At 56.9% G+C, this 16,961-nt stretch overlaps 7 protein-coding genes and 1 non-coding gene across 8 annotated transcripts; 3 read left to right on the top strand and 5 right to left on the bottom strand.

Moving 5' to 3' along the window:
- Positions 1-14: 14 nt before the first annotated feature.
- DICSQDRAFT_183496 (GroES-like protein) lies at positions 15-1,510 on the bottom strand. Its single transcript, XM_007370239.1, has 5 exons — positions 1,183-1,510; positions 1,029-1,119; positions 767-962; positions 310-713; positions 15-242 (listed from the first exon to the last, which is right to left on the bottom strand). Exons 1-5 carry the CDS (start codon positions 1,443-1,445, stop codon positions 123-125), a joined length of 1,074 nt encoding a protein of 357 aa, XP_007370301.1. The 5' UTR covers positions 1,446-1,510; the 3' UTR covers positions 15-122.
- Positions 1,511-2,204: 694 nt separating this feature from the next.
- DICSQDRAFT_174400 (FAD/NAD(P)-binding domain-containing protein) lies at positions 2,205-4,053 on the bottom strand (the record flags this gene model as incomplete). The annotated part of the gene is made up of 9 exons (XM_007370238.1): positions 2,205-2,531; positions 2,593-2,643; positions 2,705-2,794; positions 2,859-3,032; positions 3,095-3,112; positions 3,169-3,548; positions 3,613-3,681; positions 3,743-3,945; positions 4,010-4,053. The coding sequence occupies 9 exons, from the start codon at positions 4,051-4,053 to the stop codon at positions 2,205-2,207; spliced, it is 1,356 nt and encodes a 451-aa protein (XP_007370300.1).
- A 1,485-nt stretch (positions 4,054-5,538) lies between these two features.
- DICSQDRAFT_112355 (Isochorismatase hydrolase) lies at positions 5,539-6,540 on the bottom strand. Its single transcript, XM_007370237.1, has 2 exons — positions 6,491-6,540; positions 5,539-6,399 (listed from the first exon to the last, which is right to left on the bottom strand). The coding sequence occupies exon 2, from the start codon at positions 6,392-6,394 to the stop codon at positions 5,783-5,785; it is 612 nt and encodes a 203-aa protein (XP_007370299.1). The 5' UTR covers positions 6,395-6,399; positions 6,491-6,540; the 3' UTR covers positions 5,539-5,782.
- A 463-nt stretch (positions 6,541-7,003) lies between these two features.
- DICSQDRAFT_92886 (GINS complex, Sld5 component) lies at positions 7,004-8,874 on the bottom strand. The gene is made up of 6 exons (XM_007370236.1): positions 8,582-8,874; positions 7,696-7,830; positions 7,556-7,638; positions 7,399-7,502; positions 7,276-7,348; positions 7,004-7,217 (listed from the first exon to the last, which is right to left on the bottom strand). Exons 1-6 carry the CDS (start codon positions 8,771-8,773, stop codon positions 7,121-7,123), a joined length of 684 nt encoding a protein of 227 aa, XP_007370298.1. The 5' UTR covers positions 8,774-8,874; the 3' UTR covers positions 7,004-7,120.
- Positions 8,875-9,488: 614 nt separating this feature from the next.
- On the bottom strand, positions 9,489-10,225 carry DICSQDRAFT_44208 (histone-fold-containing protein; the record flags this gene model as incomplete). The annotated part of the gene is made up of 4 exons (XM_007370235.1): positions 9,489-9,624; positions 9,722-9,815; positions 9,983-10,085; positions 10,190-10,225. Coding segments are annotated over 4 exons (369 nt in total), but the record flags the coding sequence as incomplete, so codon positions are not given.
- A 213-nt stretch (positions 10,226-10,438) lies between these two features.
- On the top strand, positions 10,439-10,520 carry DICSQDRAFT_t180. Its single transcript has one exon. It is a non-coding gene; the product is annotated as a tRNA-Gly (tRNA).
- A 181-nt stretch (positions 10,521-10,701) lies between these two features.
- DICSQDRAFT_140759 (uncharacterized protein) lies at positions 10,702-11,710 on the top strand. Its single transcript, XM_007370234.1, has 3 exons — positions 10,702-10,884; positions 10,972-11,379; positions 11,443-11,710. The coding sequence occupies exons 1-3, from the start codon at positions 10,721-10,723 to the stop codon at positions 11,492-11,494; spliced, it is 624 nt and encodes a 207-aa protein (XP_007370296.1). The 5' UTR covers positions 10,702-10,720; the 3' UTR covers positions 11,495-11,710.
- Positions 11,711-12,252: 542 nt separating this feature from the next.
- Positions 12,253-14,526, top strand: DICSQDRAFT_163635 (cysteine proteinase). The gene is made up of 5 exons (XM_007370233.1): positions 12,253-12,600; positions 12,657-12,988; positions 13,044-13,105; positions 13,156-14,017; positions 14,204-14,526. The coding sequence occupies exons 1-5, from the start codon at positions 12,537-12,539 to the stop codon at positions 14,414-14,416; spliced, it is 1,533 nt and encodes a 510-aa protein (XP_007370295.1). The 5' UTR covers positions 12,253-12,536; the 3' UTR covers positions 14,417-14,526.
- Positions 14,527-16,961: the final 2,435 nt, after the last annotated feature.

The raw sequence follows: 16,961 nt of genomic DNA, 5'->3' as shown, positions 1-16,961 counted from the left end.
TGTATCGATTGATTGGGAACTGATGTTTATCATCAATATCATATCGGCGCACGGACGACTGCAGTGCGAGTAGCGCAGAATAGCGGTATTCCTACAGCAAGATGAAAGGCATCATTTCTGACTCAATCGGTCTCCTGCGGGCGCACGACCAACTTGACCCCACTGACTTGATCATTCTTCATACGCTCAAGTCCACCTACAATGCCGTTCAACCCTCCTGGGAGCACTTCCCAACGGTTTGGCTTCGCGGTGCGTCCAGTTAGTTCAACCCGGAATCCCTTAGATACGTTTCTGGAACATGCCACCCACCTTGATACCGCCACTCTCCAGCAATTCAGGCAGCTTCGCCAACAGTGTTGTGCTGATCTCGTGGTTGATGGGAGTCCTGAACACGCCATGAATCTTATGCACCGTCTTTCCGTCTTTCCGAGCTTCTTCAACGAGCTTATCTGGAGCAACCTGGACCACGAGCATGTTGCCCCCAGGCGCAGTCAGGGCAAGCGCAAGGGGGAACGTCGCAGCGGTAGAGACAGCGTCGTACACGAGCTCGACGGGCCCGCCAGCGCTCTGGGTCACCTGCGCTTTGATCTCTTCGTCAGACAGCTTGCGGTCGAGGACATGGGTGGCGCCGAAAGACTTGAGGAGGTCGGCGTTGCGCAAGGAACCAGTGGTGATGATAGGCGAGAAGCCGGAGAGACGGGCCAACTGTAAAGCTGTTCGCGCTCAGTAGGCTCTATCGAGTACTTGACACGGCGAGGGTACGAACCGTATTGGCCGTGGGATGTCGATCCGCCAAGGATCACGGCCGACTTCCCCGCATACTTGCCTCGGCCTCCAGGTAGCCAAGGGGCGAGACACCTGGCAGAAGGTGCGGAGTCGGCCTGGTTGTAGATAGAGAATGCCGCGGTGCCGACCCCAAGAGGCACTGTAGAAGCGGCTTCAAACGAGATGTTGTCTGGGATCTGTGAGATACGCACATTTCAGTGAGAATTCTCATGAGTCTTACCCCGGACAAGAGGACCACTCACCTTAGCGACAAACTGAGCAGGGATTGTGAAATACTGCAGGAAGGTACCGGTTCCCGTGCCTGTAGCGGCGTCCCAGTTTCCTTGGAACAGACTGGAGAGAATGACAAGCATTAATCCCAGCAGCGAATGCGAATAAGGGGGAGCGGGGACGTACACTCGATCACCGACTGCGAACGTCGTGACGCCTTCGCCGAGCTCCACAACCGTGCCTGCACCATCAAGGCCGAGTATGACGGGATGCTTCTTGACGAGGACGCCCCAGGCTTGGATCTTCCATTCTACACCGCCAAGGGCGGCTGCTTCGACTTTCACGACGATGTCGCCAGATTCAGGCCTGACAACCTCGGTGGTCCTGACAGCCCATTGGCCTTGCTTTTCCTCAAGGAAAAGAGCTTTCTGGAGAGAGGGTACAGGCATGGGGTAGAAAGAGATTGGAGAGTGATGCAGAACCGCTGTGAGAAAGGTGCGATGTAGGCGGAGTGCTGGGGGACCTTTTGCGAGCAACCTAGCCCTCTATATAATCGGGCTATATGGCAGGGTGCGTGTCCTGACGGCCTGGATCCCAGCGCATCATCCCGCGTTCTCGGAGATTACTGACTAATACTCACGAGATCATGGTGCTGACTTTGGCCGTCGCGACCTATGAAGGAGGATGAAGCAAGCGACCAGCAAATGTCAGTACTTGCGTGGCGGAAATCGTGGTGCATTCGCCCGCATACGGGATTTCGAGGTGGATGCCTTAGTAAGTGTAGCAGATTCTGGATTCGCGAACAACAGACTGGGTCAGGATTGGTGCAAAGGCGGGGGAAGGGAACCGTGTTGTTCAATTTGCACTGAATACTGAATAGTCCGAGAACTTCGGGCCCGATAGAAACGGAAGCCTTATTTCGGTGTGAACGAAGCAGACACATTAGTAACAAGATGGCGTGTCTTGGGGCTTTGGTACCCAGAGGGGAGATACTAGATGTAGGCGCGATGAGTGGAAAGGAAATGCCGATCAATGTTGAGGTAGCCAGTGTGCTCACGAGGGAACAGCTGAGCTAAGTCGACGCCGGAGTGCCGGGCCGCATGAACGCACCCTTCGGTGAGGTTGGATCTCAATGTATCGCCAGGACCTCTATGGAACGAATGAAGACATGTACACCGATACCTAGTCAGCATCTGTGCAGCAGCGATTCAAGCAAGGGTGCTTTCCAGCAAGCTCACAACCTGCTCCCGCGCCTTCATGGAGTCTCCCTCGCTAACCCAGACCAGCAGCTCTGACATCCTTTGTCCCCACGCAGACAGCAACTCCGGCGGGTACTGACCAGCCATGCTTCCCTCGGCGCTCACCTTCTCCCAGCCCATCTCATGAAGGTGGTACATCGAGCCCGTCAGGTCCGAGACACGTTGGATGTTCTGCGCGAACGGACGCCGGACGTCGTCGTATATCTTCAGAGCTCGAGAGATGGTCTTCAGATTGACGGAGGGATGAGCAAGAAGTGACGAGAGTATGAGGCCATCCTGCGCCGCATCACAAGTCGGTGAGCATGTATGTGAAGAGCAGGTTCATGAGGACCGTTACCTCGAATGCTTGACCGGCACCAGAGCCCTGGTGAGGGGTCATCGCATGTGCCTGCGAATGGATGGATTCAGCCAAGGCACGGTAGAATAAGGGCATTTCGGGATGGACCAACCGCATCACCGAGCAAAACAACTCTGCCCTTGACGAAGGTGGGGAGTTCCGCGACGGTGTGGATAGCCCAGACCGTTGGGTTACTCCAAGACTGTGAGTCGGATTCAAGCATGTCAATGCCCATGTTACCATGTAGTCATGGTATTTCGGCTGACATTGACAAGTGTTCGGATGATTGGAGCCCATCCAGAGAACTGCTTTGCGACCTCCTCCGTGGTAGAAGTCGAGACCCATGGGCCCGAGTAATGAGTCCCTCGGCCTCCTGGTGTCTCCACGAAGGCGACCACGTTAACGATTTCCCCTCCAGATATCGGGTAGATCACGACATTCTGCGAGTCCCGTTAGACAGTCCAAGGCGATGCCGTGAGCGAGAGAGAACAGAACCATATACCTTATGCTTGCCAATTACCTGGAAGAAGAAATCGTGCCAGCTCAGACATACATCAGGGATGAGAAAGGGCTCACAATACGAGGCACAAGAGCCTCCTTCCTGTCACTATTCTCCAAATGCCCCGCCGGAATCAATCCGCGGTACGCGACGCACCCTGACCAAATGGGATCATTCATCGCACGAAGCCGTGTGGCCTCTTCGGCTTGCCCGTTCACCTCAGCCTCATCAGCCATGCGAGTGTACATAGTGCGCCGCACAGCTGACTTGATACCGTCGCATCCTACGAGCACGTCGCACATCGCCTCGGTACCGTCCCTGAAATTCAACACAATGGGATCGCTCTCCGACGCAGGATCTGTGTAGGACGCGAGCCGCTTCGCGTACTGAATCCTCTCGTACGCATGAAGGTGTTTCGCAAGGAGCTTCTGCAAATCCGCCCTGTGGAACGTTTGCACTACAAAAGCACCAAACTCGTCGATGGCGAATTCATGTCGGTAGTGCAGACTCAGGTCGCTCACCGGGTGCGGGGAACGTGTGGATATACACGGACTGCGCCTCGTCAGCCTTCTCAAAGACGAAATTGGGAACTGCGAATGACAGTCAGTGGACCGTGGTATCCGTCCCGTGCGAGGCAAACACTAAACTCACCTCCGGCACGGCTTGACCCGCTGATCTCCAAGAGCTCCTCCTCCAGTCCGAGGTACTTGATGAGCTCCCAGACACGTGGCCACATCGCGACGCCTGCGCCAAGTTCGGTGAGCTCGTGCGCGGACTCATAAATGTCGACCTCGATGTCCTCTGCGTGCTTCTGGAGGAAGAGAGCGAAAAGGAGGCCTCCGAGGCCTGCGCCGCTGTATGTCCGGGAAATGTCAGTCATGTCATCCCAGATTTAACAGTGCGTTCTGAGCCACGTACACGATAGCGATGCGGAACTTGCTTGGGATGTTGAGAGTCGTCATGTCTTCTAAGTGACGTACGAGAGGTAGAGGTGAGGGCGCGAACAGGTGGTGAGAGTATTGTTAGTCGTCCAAATGCGTCGTCCTTCCCAGCTGACTTTATACCTGACAAGCCAGTCATCCAACATCAAAGCAAGATTCCCCAATGACGGACACCATAGAACCACTTCGCTAAGTCGAAAGAACAGGCAAACGGAGCCTCCCTATCGTCACTAGAACCCATCGAGCCCCAAGAGCAGGCGAGCTGTAACAGCCGTGTATGTCAGCATGGCTGCGCGTGGAGTACGAACAGGACCCCACGTCCCTCCGGGTCGTACGCTGAAGTCGGACGGCCGGTGCGATCGCTGATGCGTCGCGACTCACGTCATGCCCGACTTCTGCCTACCTGCTTGCCATCTACAGACCGTCATTCACACCGCCGGCCATCGCGGCACCAGTACGGCTTGCGAGAAGCACAGATCTTGCACATGATCCGAGCTAGCATCTGTAAGCCGCGAAGCGACGGTCGCAGACGATATGGCGGGAACAATGGAATCGCAGCGTCTCCGAAATTTGGACGGATACGCCTCGACCCGGTGGGTCCAGCTACTAGTGAAAGAGTATTTTTCGGAGGGACCGTCGCCTGGTTGAAGAACGAACTAGTGCATCGATACTTCCCAGCGTGCATGATCGAGAGAGCCTTCACCGTGAATGAATGCAGAAAAATGAGCATCCAGATCCGCTCTTTCTGCGAATGCCGAAGGTACAGGAGAGATCGACGTCCTAGTCAGGACAAGGAGATCCCAACTGCGTAAGGTACAACCGCCGCCACAACGCTGAGATGCGATGCAGCTGGATAAAATATTAGCACCAAGGTCGATTGATCTAGCCGGCGGACTCACCACAGCAAGCGTTGCTGTTTTACACATCAATCTCGCGCAGGCATACGTCCAGTCAGCGCCTTGCGAGCATGCGTGTGTTCTCTCGCAGCGCTCACCCAGTGACAAACACTACCCATACCCTGATAAGCCTAGAAACGCCCTGTTTGTCAGCGCTCTCGTGGTACTGATGAGCGTGAACACGAACCTCACCGAAGCTGAGTCAACCGAGAAGATGTGTCGACGGGGTCAGGTGTTAGCGCATGAGCACGCGCCCGACGAACTCGAGGAAGCAAGCAGCGGATTCTCCCCTGCCAATCATGATGAAACTTAAGCCGGGTCAAGGCGCGTCGGAACGCATAAGGGGCCATGAAGTAATGACCAGATACTGGTGAACATCGACTCACCCAGAGATGATCCTATCGAGGCGCGTAGTGCTCGCGGTCGAGTGCACGGCAGCCTTTAAGGCAAATACACAGCCAGCGCGCTCGGCTCGCTACCGGGCAAGTATCTAGAATGAACCCAGGATGTCAGTAGTATGTAGTGAGACAGTGGTAACATCAACACGTACGTAGAACCCCGTGATGGGGCGAACGGCATCCGATGGGCAATGATGATGTTTGTATGCGTACAACTCTTTGTCCAAGAGTTCAATCGATTCTACATTTCATATGCATACATGCGAAGTTCGCCTAAGAGGCAAATGTATGGACACCTATGAGAGAAAAGTACATGTCGGAAATCCGAGATGCCATACAAGGCAATACAACAAACAGAATACAGAATGCACATCGCGTACAACGAACAGGCATTTACCTGCAAGAGAAACCGAGCTCTCCTATGAATGTCCCGCAAGCCCAGTCGTACCCACCAGTCTAGCGATCCGTGAACAGACCGGGCAAGTCCTTCATCTCCAGCATATGCACCCCCGCCTCCTCCAGCTCGCCCTCGATCTCCTTCGCGACCTCCGCCGCGCTCGTGATCAGCCCATGATTGTGGTATTCGATCCGGTCGTACGTCGCGTGCGCGCCCCGCACGAGCAGCACCTCGTTTCCGCGGCTCAGCGCCGCGCTGCACGTCGCCCGGATGCAGAAGTCGCTCTGGATCCCGACCATGACGATCTCCGACGTCGCCGGGATGATCTTGCCTAGCTCCGTCCCCGCGAACGCGTTGTTCTTCCGCTTGTCGACCACAAACTCCCCCGGCAGCGGCGTGTGTACGAGCTCCCACCCGGGCGTGCCCGTCTCGTCCGGCTCGCCCGCGTCGCCGCAGTTGCGGACGTGCACGATCCGCGGTGGGGGAACTGCCGCGCGGGCGTAGGCGAGGATCTTTGCGATGTTGGGCCCGACGACGGCGCCCGCCGGCACGCCGGCCGGGGGCTCCGCGAGCATGTTCTTCTGGACGTCGAGCAGGATGAGGACACGCTCTGGGTCGTCCTGCGCGTGCGCAAGGAGGTCGTGATGATCGGTGCTTGGGGTGGACGGCATGTCCGCTGATGCGCGATCAAGGCGGGTGAGTGGGGAGAACAGGCCGGAGGATTGGAGACCTACTAGTACTGCGGATCTGGAACGAAGTATCTGTACCTGGGTAGAATATGGACGTGCAGATTAAGATGCGGAAGGATGCGTCGAGGTCAAGGGAGAGTTGGCTGAGTTCTGTATGCTCTGTTTGGACATGCAGACGCCCGTGTACTCCGCCCATACAATATCGGCGATTGGCGATCGATTAGCCCTTGTCTCGGCCTTGCCCCGAGCTTCGTCATCCGGTACCGTCGTGGTCCCTGTTCTGCTGGATCTAGTCGTTGTAAGACCCCCGTACATCACAACAAACTTCATTTACCCAGACTACGGCGGCCCGCGCATTGAGACTCCACATTTTACTCATAGCGAATCATGCCGTCGTATGTGTTAGGGTCGTCGTAACGCAGTCGCGTGTGAACGCAAATAACTGCAGCCGCGTGTCGCGCGCACCGTGGGCTTCTCGCAGGCCTCGCAAGACTTCCTGAGTCAGGTCCAAGACATAGTCGAATGAGAGAAGTCGCGATGAACACCATTCCTCGTGCTTCACGACGACGCAAAAAGAGAGAATCACGGTGGCGTGTGCGTACGAACACCAAGGAAGTGTCCTGGATATAGAATATAGAGAATTACGAGGCGTCGGAGAGAGAATGGACACGGTATTTCTGATCCACTGTCGCAGGTCTTGGACGAACATCATACGAGCTCGACCTCGCCCCGAAGCAAGAGATGCTCTACGACGTAGTATGGCGTCATCGATATCTGTCCTTTCTTCATCTCCGTCGACGTGCCGCTGAGGTGCGTGAACGTCAGCAGGAGCAATGATCGTCGCAACACCGTGATCGGCTTACTCTGGTAATCTCATAGGCGGGCAGTCTACCAACGCGCGCGCGACCACCGGCCGCTTCTTGTCTGGCTTCGCCACTGAACGCTCATGAGCGCACGCAGCCTGCAAGACGTGCGAGACAACGCACCCATCGGCGGCATGAAAGCGACCTCTTCATCCAGGCTCTGCTGCTGTTCAGGCAGACTCTGTAGGACAGACTGCTTGAAATGATATTCCACTAGCCGCGAATACCTGACGAACCGTCAGCGCGGGCCGAAAGTGCCATTGAATGAGGGGAACCCGACCTTTTCGCGTGCTCCAGCTCGGCCTTCGACAGTCGTTCGTGCACGTCTGGCGCCGAGCTGATGTACCGCGCATATTTCTCTATCTACCCAACAACATTGGAGATCAGCTTCTGTGTGTGCACGCGCGCACGAGAACATACCTTGTGCAGTCGCGTGCGGATATACGACCGCACGATGAACTTGACGCGCTCGACCTCCGTCTGGACGAGCATGATCCGGAAGTGCTCCTCCTCTGAAGAGTCCGGGTCAGCCCTCAGGAGCTCGACGTCGTTCGACTACAACTGCACTCCGTCAGCGTTCGTCCCCTTAGTGTACGTGTCCGCTCCTTGCTCGTACATGCCCATCTCCCTGCTTCCATGAATCCTAGCAAGCGGAGGTTTCCAGAACACAGATGCCTTTCGCGGTCACGCGTACAAAGTTTTCCAGGTTCCAAGTCCGCCGAGACAGCACATCTACTAAAACCTCTCTGTGCAGACGTTGCAGGGCTCGCTCGCATTGTTTTGTTACGGAGGTTGAGGAGCGTAGAGGAGGTGAGACCGCGTCATACGCGGATGTCATGTTCTCTTCGACTACTTTGCCGGCCTTCGCGATCGCGGCGCAGAAACTTACGTTCCCGAGGTCACGCGCATGAACGTCGCGTGCAATGTCAAGTCTTCAACTGTCTCTCCACCCTCATACCGTGTAGGACCTAGTCAGAGGCACCGGGGGCATCAACCTGTGGCACATCGTGTCCCATCGTAGTCAGAGCCACTGTAGGTGCGGCTGGCGCAGGATCAAGGTGGGATGCGGCGAGGCATGGTTTGTCTCAACGTGGCTCAGATCACGATACCTCCACGATGGGACACATCTTCCGATAGTCCGAAGCCCCCAGTGAGGGTTTATAGACTCTTGACCAACTATCCGCGGAGTCCAAGTGGACACCCCGACGCGCAACCACCCTTCCACCGGCTCGCTTCGCGAAGCAGTCGCACGTTCTCCCGGAAACACAACCACACGCTAATATGCCAACCCAAACCGCAAACTCACCTGCTTCCTCACATGGTCCAAGATCCTGCCCAGCAACATCTCCTGCCCGGGCAAGATGTCCGGCGCGTGCCGTTCGTTCATCCAGTGCCTTATCAGCTGCTGGAATGGCGTCTCCTCCGCGACGTCCTGCCCCATCACCGCCAGCCCAGCTCCACCGCGTCCCCGAGCTGCAAAGTCGTCGCCGTCGTGCATAGCAAAGTCGCCGCCTTCGTCGTCGTCCGGGGCGTTTCGCACGCGATCGATGAACGAGGGCCCCGCGATAGGTGCGTCAAAGTCATCGTCCCAGGGTGCCGCCATAGTAGAGGTGCGGGTACAGGACAGAATGTGTGGTCAGTGAAGAAGGAAGGTAACCCGGTGGTGGACGCGTCGCGTCGCGTTTCGTTTACGGCGGTGTAGACGCCCGCAAGCAGCACGGTCCGTTTCTCCCGGCGCTCTGCATGGAAGATGGCTTTGGTCTTATCAGGTCACCTCGTTCTGGAGTCAGACAGAATAAGACAAAAACATACAACAGCGTAAGCATCCCGAATAACAACAAAAGCCGAGCACTAGCTTCACATGTATGTACAGTACAAAAGATGATCGTCTTCCTCCCCCGCTTGGTACTCGTACAACAGAATCAAGTGTTCGCGTTCCCCACATACGCATCTCAGACTTTGCCCCCATTCTCCCCGAATTGCTGCATACCCGGTCTCTAACCCTCCCAATCGTCGTCGTCGTCGTCGTCGTCCCGTTTCCTCCTGCCCTCCTCCTCGTCCTCCTCCACGTCCATCTCCTCCCTCGCCTCCTCCTCTTCCTCTACCACCTCCTCCTTCACCGCCGCTTTCTTCCTGCTCCGCCGCTTCGGCTTTGCCCCATCCCCGTTCTCCGCCTTTTCCGCACGCTCTTTCTTGTCCGCCTTGTCCTTGCCCTTGCCGCGCTTCTTCGCCCGCGCCTCTGCGTTCTCCGCCTCGACGTCGATCGTGCCCCCCGCAGACGGGTCCGGGACGGCCTCGACGATCTCCTTGAGGAAGTCGAGCATGTCCACCGTCTCGATCGCGTGCTTTCTATTCGCCCATGCACGTGCAGAGAAAGGAGAGGGAGGGAAGACAAGACGTAAGCATAAGACACGGAAAAACGACCGGGAGAGGTAGGGGGACGGACAGATGGTATGCCTCAACGCGCTTCGACCCGCGCTCGACAGTAACGTTGCTGGACTCCTCCACGATCATCGCCAGGAACAGTTCCAATGCCTTCGCTGTGTCCGGGCGCAATGCGTGCCCCGAGGTTCCACCATCGAGATGTGCCCCATGGCCGAGCGTCGTGGCGCGATCGGCACCGAGCAAGCAAGAGCCAGTAGAGTGCGCGGTCGGGCGGTCGGGCATGGTACAGAGTAGTAGAAGACGTCCAGGTTAGCGGGAGGACGCGTAAAGAGGGGAGCAGAACAAGACATACATATGACAACGGGAGTGGCCTGGGCAACCTTGCCAACCTCCTCGTCCTTCTGCATGATGCGCTTGATCCGCGCCTGTGTCGTCGAGAGCGATCCACGCGAAGCGCAGCCGCGCGGAGGCGATTCGGTAGGAAGACCGTTATGAGGGCAGGAAAACAAGGGAGAGCGGGAGGACATACGACGGGGAATTTGGTCGACTTGTTCTTGTTCTTCATATTGCGCAACAACACGGGTCAGTACACACGAGAGAAGAGTTCGGACGTTGGTATGCAATGCCAATATTGTAACGGTGGGGAGTGCGGACGGCGTTTATGAATCCCTCCGGAGGCGAGTGTAGTTGGGCGAGGCCCGTTCACGAGCCTACATATATACTACCGACAAGACTAATATGTTAAGGATATAGTAAGTATTTTACGTACACAAACACCACGCCGATGGTGAAGTGGTTATCATGCTTGCCTTCCATTTCATGTGTAGCAAGCGGCACGGGTTCGATTCCCGTTCGGCGTATATAAAAGATAGACTATGATTTTATGCCTACGCATTGAAGTACTTGCTCGAGCCCGTTCGCAGGCGTTCGGCGGCTGGCTGAAAGAGCTTTGCCCGTACGGCATGCTTTGAGTCTTGAACCTTTTCCCAATACCAATCCTCTGCACTACACCTATATCATGGGCCTCTCAGAGCTACCCAACGGATGCAAGATCCACCCAATGAAACGTCGAAAAATCTTCCACTCGACCTCTCCTACGCTGTCGACTTCTCCCTCTGTCTTCGTCCCACTGCAGCTGCAGCCCGGCCCCAAGGCGGTTGTGTGCACCTCCTGCAACCGAGCATTCCCCGGAGCCAAGCAGAGCCAGCTCGTCCAATGTGCCCGGTACGTTGCCTCCACGTCTCCTACCCTGTGCCCTCGACCATTCGAGGTGACATTGCCACCGACGCTGATCCTGCCTTATCCACGCAGGTGCCACGCGCCGACGTGCGCGATCTGCTCGCGGACGTGCAATGGCGTCCCGCCGCCGTCAGTGCCACCGACCCCGGAGCTCACCATGTCGCCTGTGTCTCCTGCGTCCCCCGGGTCGCGGTCCCCGGACGCGCGCACCCCGCCTCTACTGTCGCTCTCATTCTTGGATGCGAACGCGAGTCCCGGACATTTATTTGGGTCTGGGGGTAGGAGACCGGCGCTGGCCTCTCATAGGAATATGGCTCAGAGTCCGGATGGGGGTGGAGGGAAGCGGAGGAAGAGGCGTGAGCACGAGCACGAGCACGGGCAGGAGGATGACGGACGGAGAGGGCATGGAGACGAGAAGGAGGCGGAGCCGGGGTGCGGGAGGGTGGTGTGCCAGGGGTGTTCGTTCGAGACACCGGAGATGTGCGCCCATGTCCGTCCCTTTGAGCCCGTACGACCGACTGACCCCTTTGACCGTGCCGGCAGCGACCTGAACACCTGCTACGACTGTGCGGGGCGTGAGCCCGTCCACGCTTGAGCGCGAGATGTGCTCGTGGATGTGCGTTTCGCAACTCTTTCCCTTCTCCGCTTCGCTGCTGCCACTATCCTGTGTCGTTGCTCGTGCTGTGCTGCAAGTGCCTTATTTACAACCACATCCATCTCCATACATACCATAGGTCCATGTCTCGCACTCGTTTGCACTCATATCCACATCCTCATACATACGGTCCACGGAATGAATTGCGCCCTACCCCCTCCCTATGCCTGCCGCACTCCCGGTGCATGTACAGTACATCGTCATCGCTGACCATCGCTGTATCTTATTTGCTGTATAATCGGCTTTTGCACGCTTCGATTCGCCGTCTGAAGTGGCAAATGGTGCTCCGAAGCTTTTGTGCGCTGAGAAAGGAAGCTCTGTCAGCGGCGCTCGTGAGACATCCTCAGCGTACCGCTCTTGTCCACTGCGGCACTGTCGATTCGCTTTGTCTGATCGATCGACTGTAATCAATTTGGACCCGGTTTTTCTTTGGCATTGTAAGGCCTGCTTAGTACTGCCTTCAGTATTCAGAACTGAGTTCGTAACGTCGATAGGACATACACACATGGTGAACTGTGTATGTCTGCGACTCTGGTGAACAGGGCAACAGCGGAGCGGAGCGGCCGGACGCGACGCGACGCGTGCTGCTCACGAGACCTGGTGGGTCACGATCACATGAGCGTGACCCTCTCGACGCGACGCGATCGGAAGAGACTCGCCCGCAGCTGCTCGCTTCTTTCCTCCGCTCCTCGCACTCGGCCGCAACCGTTTCCTCAAGGTGAGTGCTTTCGAGGCTGCCCGTAGAATTATTCGAGGCGTGGGCACTACTTTTTGAGGCCAGTGATATGACCGTGTGGGCTCGCATTGTCTATATAACAGAGACGGGCTCGCCGGGACTCTCAAGTACCACATGACACCGTCGGGCCGTTCTATCAATATGAACAGAAGAGAGCAATACTACTGATTTATACGGTGCTATCTTGAACGCCTTTCTCTTAAAATCGGAAATCAGGCTCTAACTCACCAAAGACAATGGTAGGTTATGGCAACAGACCACGAACACGACCTTGTCGGAGGTCCCTTTGCGGTAATAGAGTCGGATCCGGGTGAGTTGGTACTCGACTAATCGTTGTCTGTTGTGGGCACTGAAACTGTTGAATAGGAGTCTTTACTACGCTGATCCGCAAGTTAGGTGTCCAGGGACTGGCCGTAACCGAGCTCTACAGCGTCGAGCCATTCGCCACAGACCATCTCAACCCGTACGGCCTGATCTTCTGCTACCTCTGTGAAGAGGACACGAGTGCGAAGCCCGAGTTTACCGCAGAGGACGACCTCGACGACCCGGACGCACGTTCGATATGGTTCGCGAACCAGCTCAGCGATGACGCGTGTTCCTCTCAGGCCATCCTGAACGTGCTGCTCAACTGCCAAGGAGTCGACCTCGGGCCCGTGCTCAAGGAGTTCGCATCCGATACTGAGAAGATGTCGCCAGTCGTGAGTGCATCCACATTGATCTGCCTGGTTTCCACAATTTACCGCTCTGTGACAGATGAGAGGGCTCGCCATCTCCAACTCGTCTCACATTCGCGAAGCACAGAATTCGCTTGCACGGTAAGCATCCCCTCCCCACCCCGAGCGCTCCTCACGCCCAACACTGACAGCCCCTCCGACCTCCGGGGTGCGTGGCACTCGCTCGCCACCACCGCCCTCGAGTCCGCGAAAACCAAAGCCAAAGCAACAGCCTCACCCCCAGCCAAAAAGCGCAAAACCTCCACTGCCTCCTCTCGCCCGCGCCGCAGCAAGTCCGCCCGCACCCCCGCCCAAGAAAAAGTCGAGTCGTACCACTACATCGGCTACGTCCCCGCACACGGGCGCGTCTGGGAGCTCGACGGGCTCCGCGCCGCCGGGCCCCTCGACGTCGGCCCCATCCACTCCCACTCGGACATCCCTTCAGAACAAGAAGAGTCGGCGTCGGACTCTGCGGGCGCGAGACGCGCGGGGTGGATGGACGTGGTGCGGCCCGCGCTGCAGCGGCGCATGCATGCAGTGATGGGAGACGCGAGCGAGGGCCACATCCAGTACAACCTCCTCGCGATCGTGGACGACGCGTACCTGCGCGCGAGCGACGCGCTCGAGCTGCTCAAGCGGGAGCGCGTGGCGCTCGAGAGGAGACTGGCGGAGCGGTTCCCGAGTGGTTGGGAGGACAAGGTGCTCCTTGCTGCTGTCCTGCGGGTCGCGTTCCTCTGCTCTCTCTCATCCATGTTCATGATGCCTCTCTGTCAGGTTGACGGTACGCTGCTCGCGTGCGCGTCCGAGACGTTCGCCACCACCCTCCGGCCGCGGGCATCCGAGCCGGGGAGGGTGTTCGCCGCGGACTTTGGCGCGCGGAAGATGGCGCGGGAGATGGCGATCTTGGACATGCCCGAGCGCGCCCTAGTGCCCGCATGGGAGACGTGTGTGCGCAGCGCGCTCGAGGCCAAGGTTGCCGTCGAGGAGGAGATCGCGAAGGCGCAGAGCGCGCAGGTGCGTCCTTTTGCCGTCTCAGTGGCCTGATGGTGTCGTGCTTGTTTGCGCTGGCACTGCTGCTATATCGCGGGTGCCGTCGTGTGGCATAGAGCGGGGGATGGGTGTTTTATTTAGGATGGAACGGGATGGGACAGACCCTATGTTTTGAGGAGCTGACGACGATCTTCCCGTTTTGTCACTTAGGCGGACCACGTCAAGCGGACGTTCGACTACGAGCCGTTCATCAGGGAGTTCATCACGGCGCTGCAAAACGAAGGCTTGCTTGATGAAGTGTTAGATGGCCGCAGCGCGCAAGCTGGGAACGCGGAGGCGGAGGCGACGGGGGTAGCGGGCGCATCGGCATCATCGTCGTCGATGTCGAAGGCGAAGGCGAAGGCGAGACGGAAGCGCGGGTAGACGTCTGCATCGTGTCTATGCTAGGGCTCAAACGTTCATGCATGGATGGTTGCTCCGCTCTTCGTCTGTGTACCCTAGTTCCGAGGACCCAACTTAAAGCTGGTGCCGCCAGCCACATCTACTCCGCGTGTCTAAGTCGTTCGGCATGGTGGCATGAGTGTTACACGACAAGGTTTATCATACATGAACGACGGACTTTCGCCTTGTAGAGTACTGCATGTACACATAACGAGGCGGCTCGTCGGAAAGCGCTGCAATGCATATAACGGTGACGTTGGGCGCCAACGGCAAAAGTGCATTGCGACCTAGGGTAAAGTTTGAAAGTCGGAATAATGAACCCGGTGTTTATTAACAGGTTATTAACATGTTAATTAACGGTTCAAAAGCCCAGGGGTCTATCAGCCCGGTTATATATTGTTCAGAAGTCCGGTCGGAGGCTGTAGGCGTAAGATACCGAGTTCAAGGTAGATGGCGAGGTTAATCTCCGTGCCTAAGCCTTGCGCATGCTTTTGTGCGACCCAGATGATGGAGACAAGGATTACAATGAGGATAGGGTAGCAGATTGCGAGCCAGGCAAGATGATAGGACGCGTGGTGATCATCGATTCAATACGACTGTTAATAAACCTCGGCGGCGTTAGAAAATCTTCTTAACAGTTAATAACACAAGAGTTAATAACAGTTATTAATCCCGGTTAGAAACGGCCTGATTCGGGGCGCCTGTTCATAACTCTCTGTTCGAAAACGATTCTTTTTCTAACCATACCCTATTGCGACCAACTTCAAGTTGAAGTACCAGTGCCGGCTCCGTACTCGGGTTCAAACTGCCCTTCGCTCTCACAGGCTCTCACCCGTAAGTCGGCTTAAAAGGGACATGTTTGGAAACATCTTTGAGTAGGGGGCTGTCTGTGCCACCACAGGACCAAGATAACGTCGACTTGCTGGGTTACTGCGCAAGGGCAGCCGAGGTACGCTTCAAGTTCGCCCCCATTCCCCCTTCTATGCAACCATCGTGTTGTGTTGTGTTGACGGTGGCTGCTTGAACACCTAGGTATTGGGACTCCACTATGCTGACGTTGAATCTGAAGCGTGCTCCTCCTCTCGAAGGTACGTGCATGAGGTCCAGTGTTGTGGCAGTTTCATTGTCTCGTTTTGAACTTCCCACCAGGAGTTCCCACTTTCTCTGACGGGGCCGTCGCTGCAGTGGATACTGAGGCTGCGCTTCTCATCACTTCTCCTAATGCCGACTTCATCCCGGAGATCGTACAAGGCATCGTGGACGTCGTCCTTCGCTCCGACGGCAGGTACGGTCCTGTGGATCCCATCCAGTGGCCACAAATCTTCACGCGCCGGTATGGATACCTGTCGGCAGTCCCTAAGAGCGTCGGCGACAATCATCCTTGGGTCCCCATTTTCCGATCTCCATCGAAACAAGACTTTGTTCCTCTGTCTGGCACTCCGGTTGCAGGGTTTGGGTTCCTTTCCGCCTCTTTTGTTGCCCCGTTGCGTACTTTAGTGAAGGAGATGTCTCGACGCGTTGATGAATTTGCGGGGGACCAACCTCGCGAGGAATGCGCGGACCTACGTTGGCACGAGGTGGCGATGCGCCATGCTTTGGCCCGCCTCTCTCTCATGCCAGCCACGTTCCCCGATCAGACTCTCCAGGTCAGCGAACTCCAGCGTCATTGGCTGATGGCCGCAGGCTATCTCGAGTACCAACGGCGGCTGAGGTCGCTTCCGTCTCTTGAGGGGTGGCCCTGTGCCTCCCTGCCTCTCATGGGAGCCTGGACATCCGAACCTCAACACGTCCAGCTTCTATATGCGGCGGGGATACCAGTCTGGTTCGTACGCAACGCCCATACAGGAGCTCCTTTCACTCGTACCACCACCTACGGCAACTTTCCCACGATCGTCAGCCAATAGGAGCGGGCTACGTCGTGCGGTCAGTTATCCCTCTGGGCGACGGCCTATAGCGTACATGAAACAGCAGCAATACATACGGACAGTAGGATGCCCCAGGACGCTACCAGGCGAGGACCGGCAGCATCACCACAAACTGCCTCGCAGACAAGAAGGACATCGACAACTGTAGCGACAGGCGCACCGCCTACCAAGCAACTGCGGTCCACACCGGCTACAGCCACCTTTACGGCAGCGGTGGACAAGATTCAGACCATGGACGAAGCTCTCGCTGTCTTGCGGAAAAATCAGATGGTACCGGCGGCTGGAGAACCCACAGCGGAGGGCCTCATCACGGGCCTTCATCATGTAGGAGTGGGACTCTCAGGGAAGATGGCATGGGCGTCGGAGTGTTGCATAGCATTAGCCGTCTATGCCAAGGCGGTCATAGAGAGCGCGGTAAGCAAATCATTGACGGAAGCTGTACTCACCCGCTTTGAGTCGCAGACGAAAGAACTCATCGGCACCCTGGAGGCGAGGGTGGCCGCCGCTGGCGACCATATCGCTGAACTCGCAAATGAGCTGGCAGGGGTTGCGGAATGCGCAAAGGAGAAGATCGAAGGGGCTGTAGAGAACATTCAGGAGGC

This window comes from Dichomitus squalens (assembly GCF_000275845.1).
Source record: "Dichomitus squalens LYAD-421 SS1 unplaced genomic scaffold DICSQscaffold_64, whole genome shotgun sequence".
Taxonomy (NCBI): domain Eukaryota; kingdom Fungi; phylum Basidiomycota; class Agaricomycetes; order Polyporales; family Polyporaceae; genus Dichomitus; species Dichomitus squalens.
Note: the sequence above shows the minus strand (reverse complement) of the source record. Positions and strands in the feature narration are given on the sequence as shown.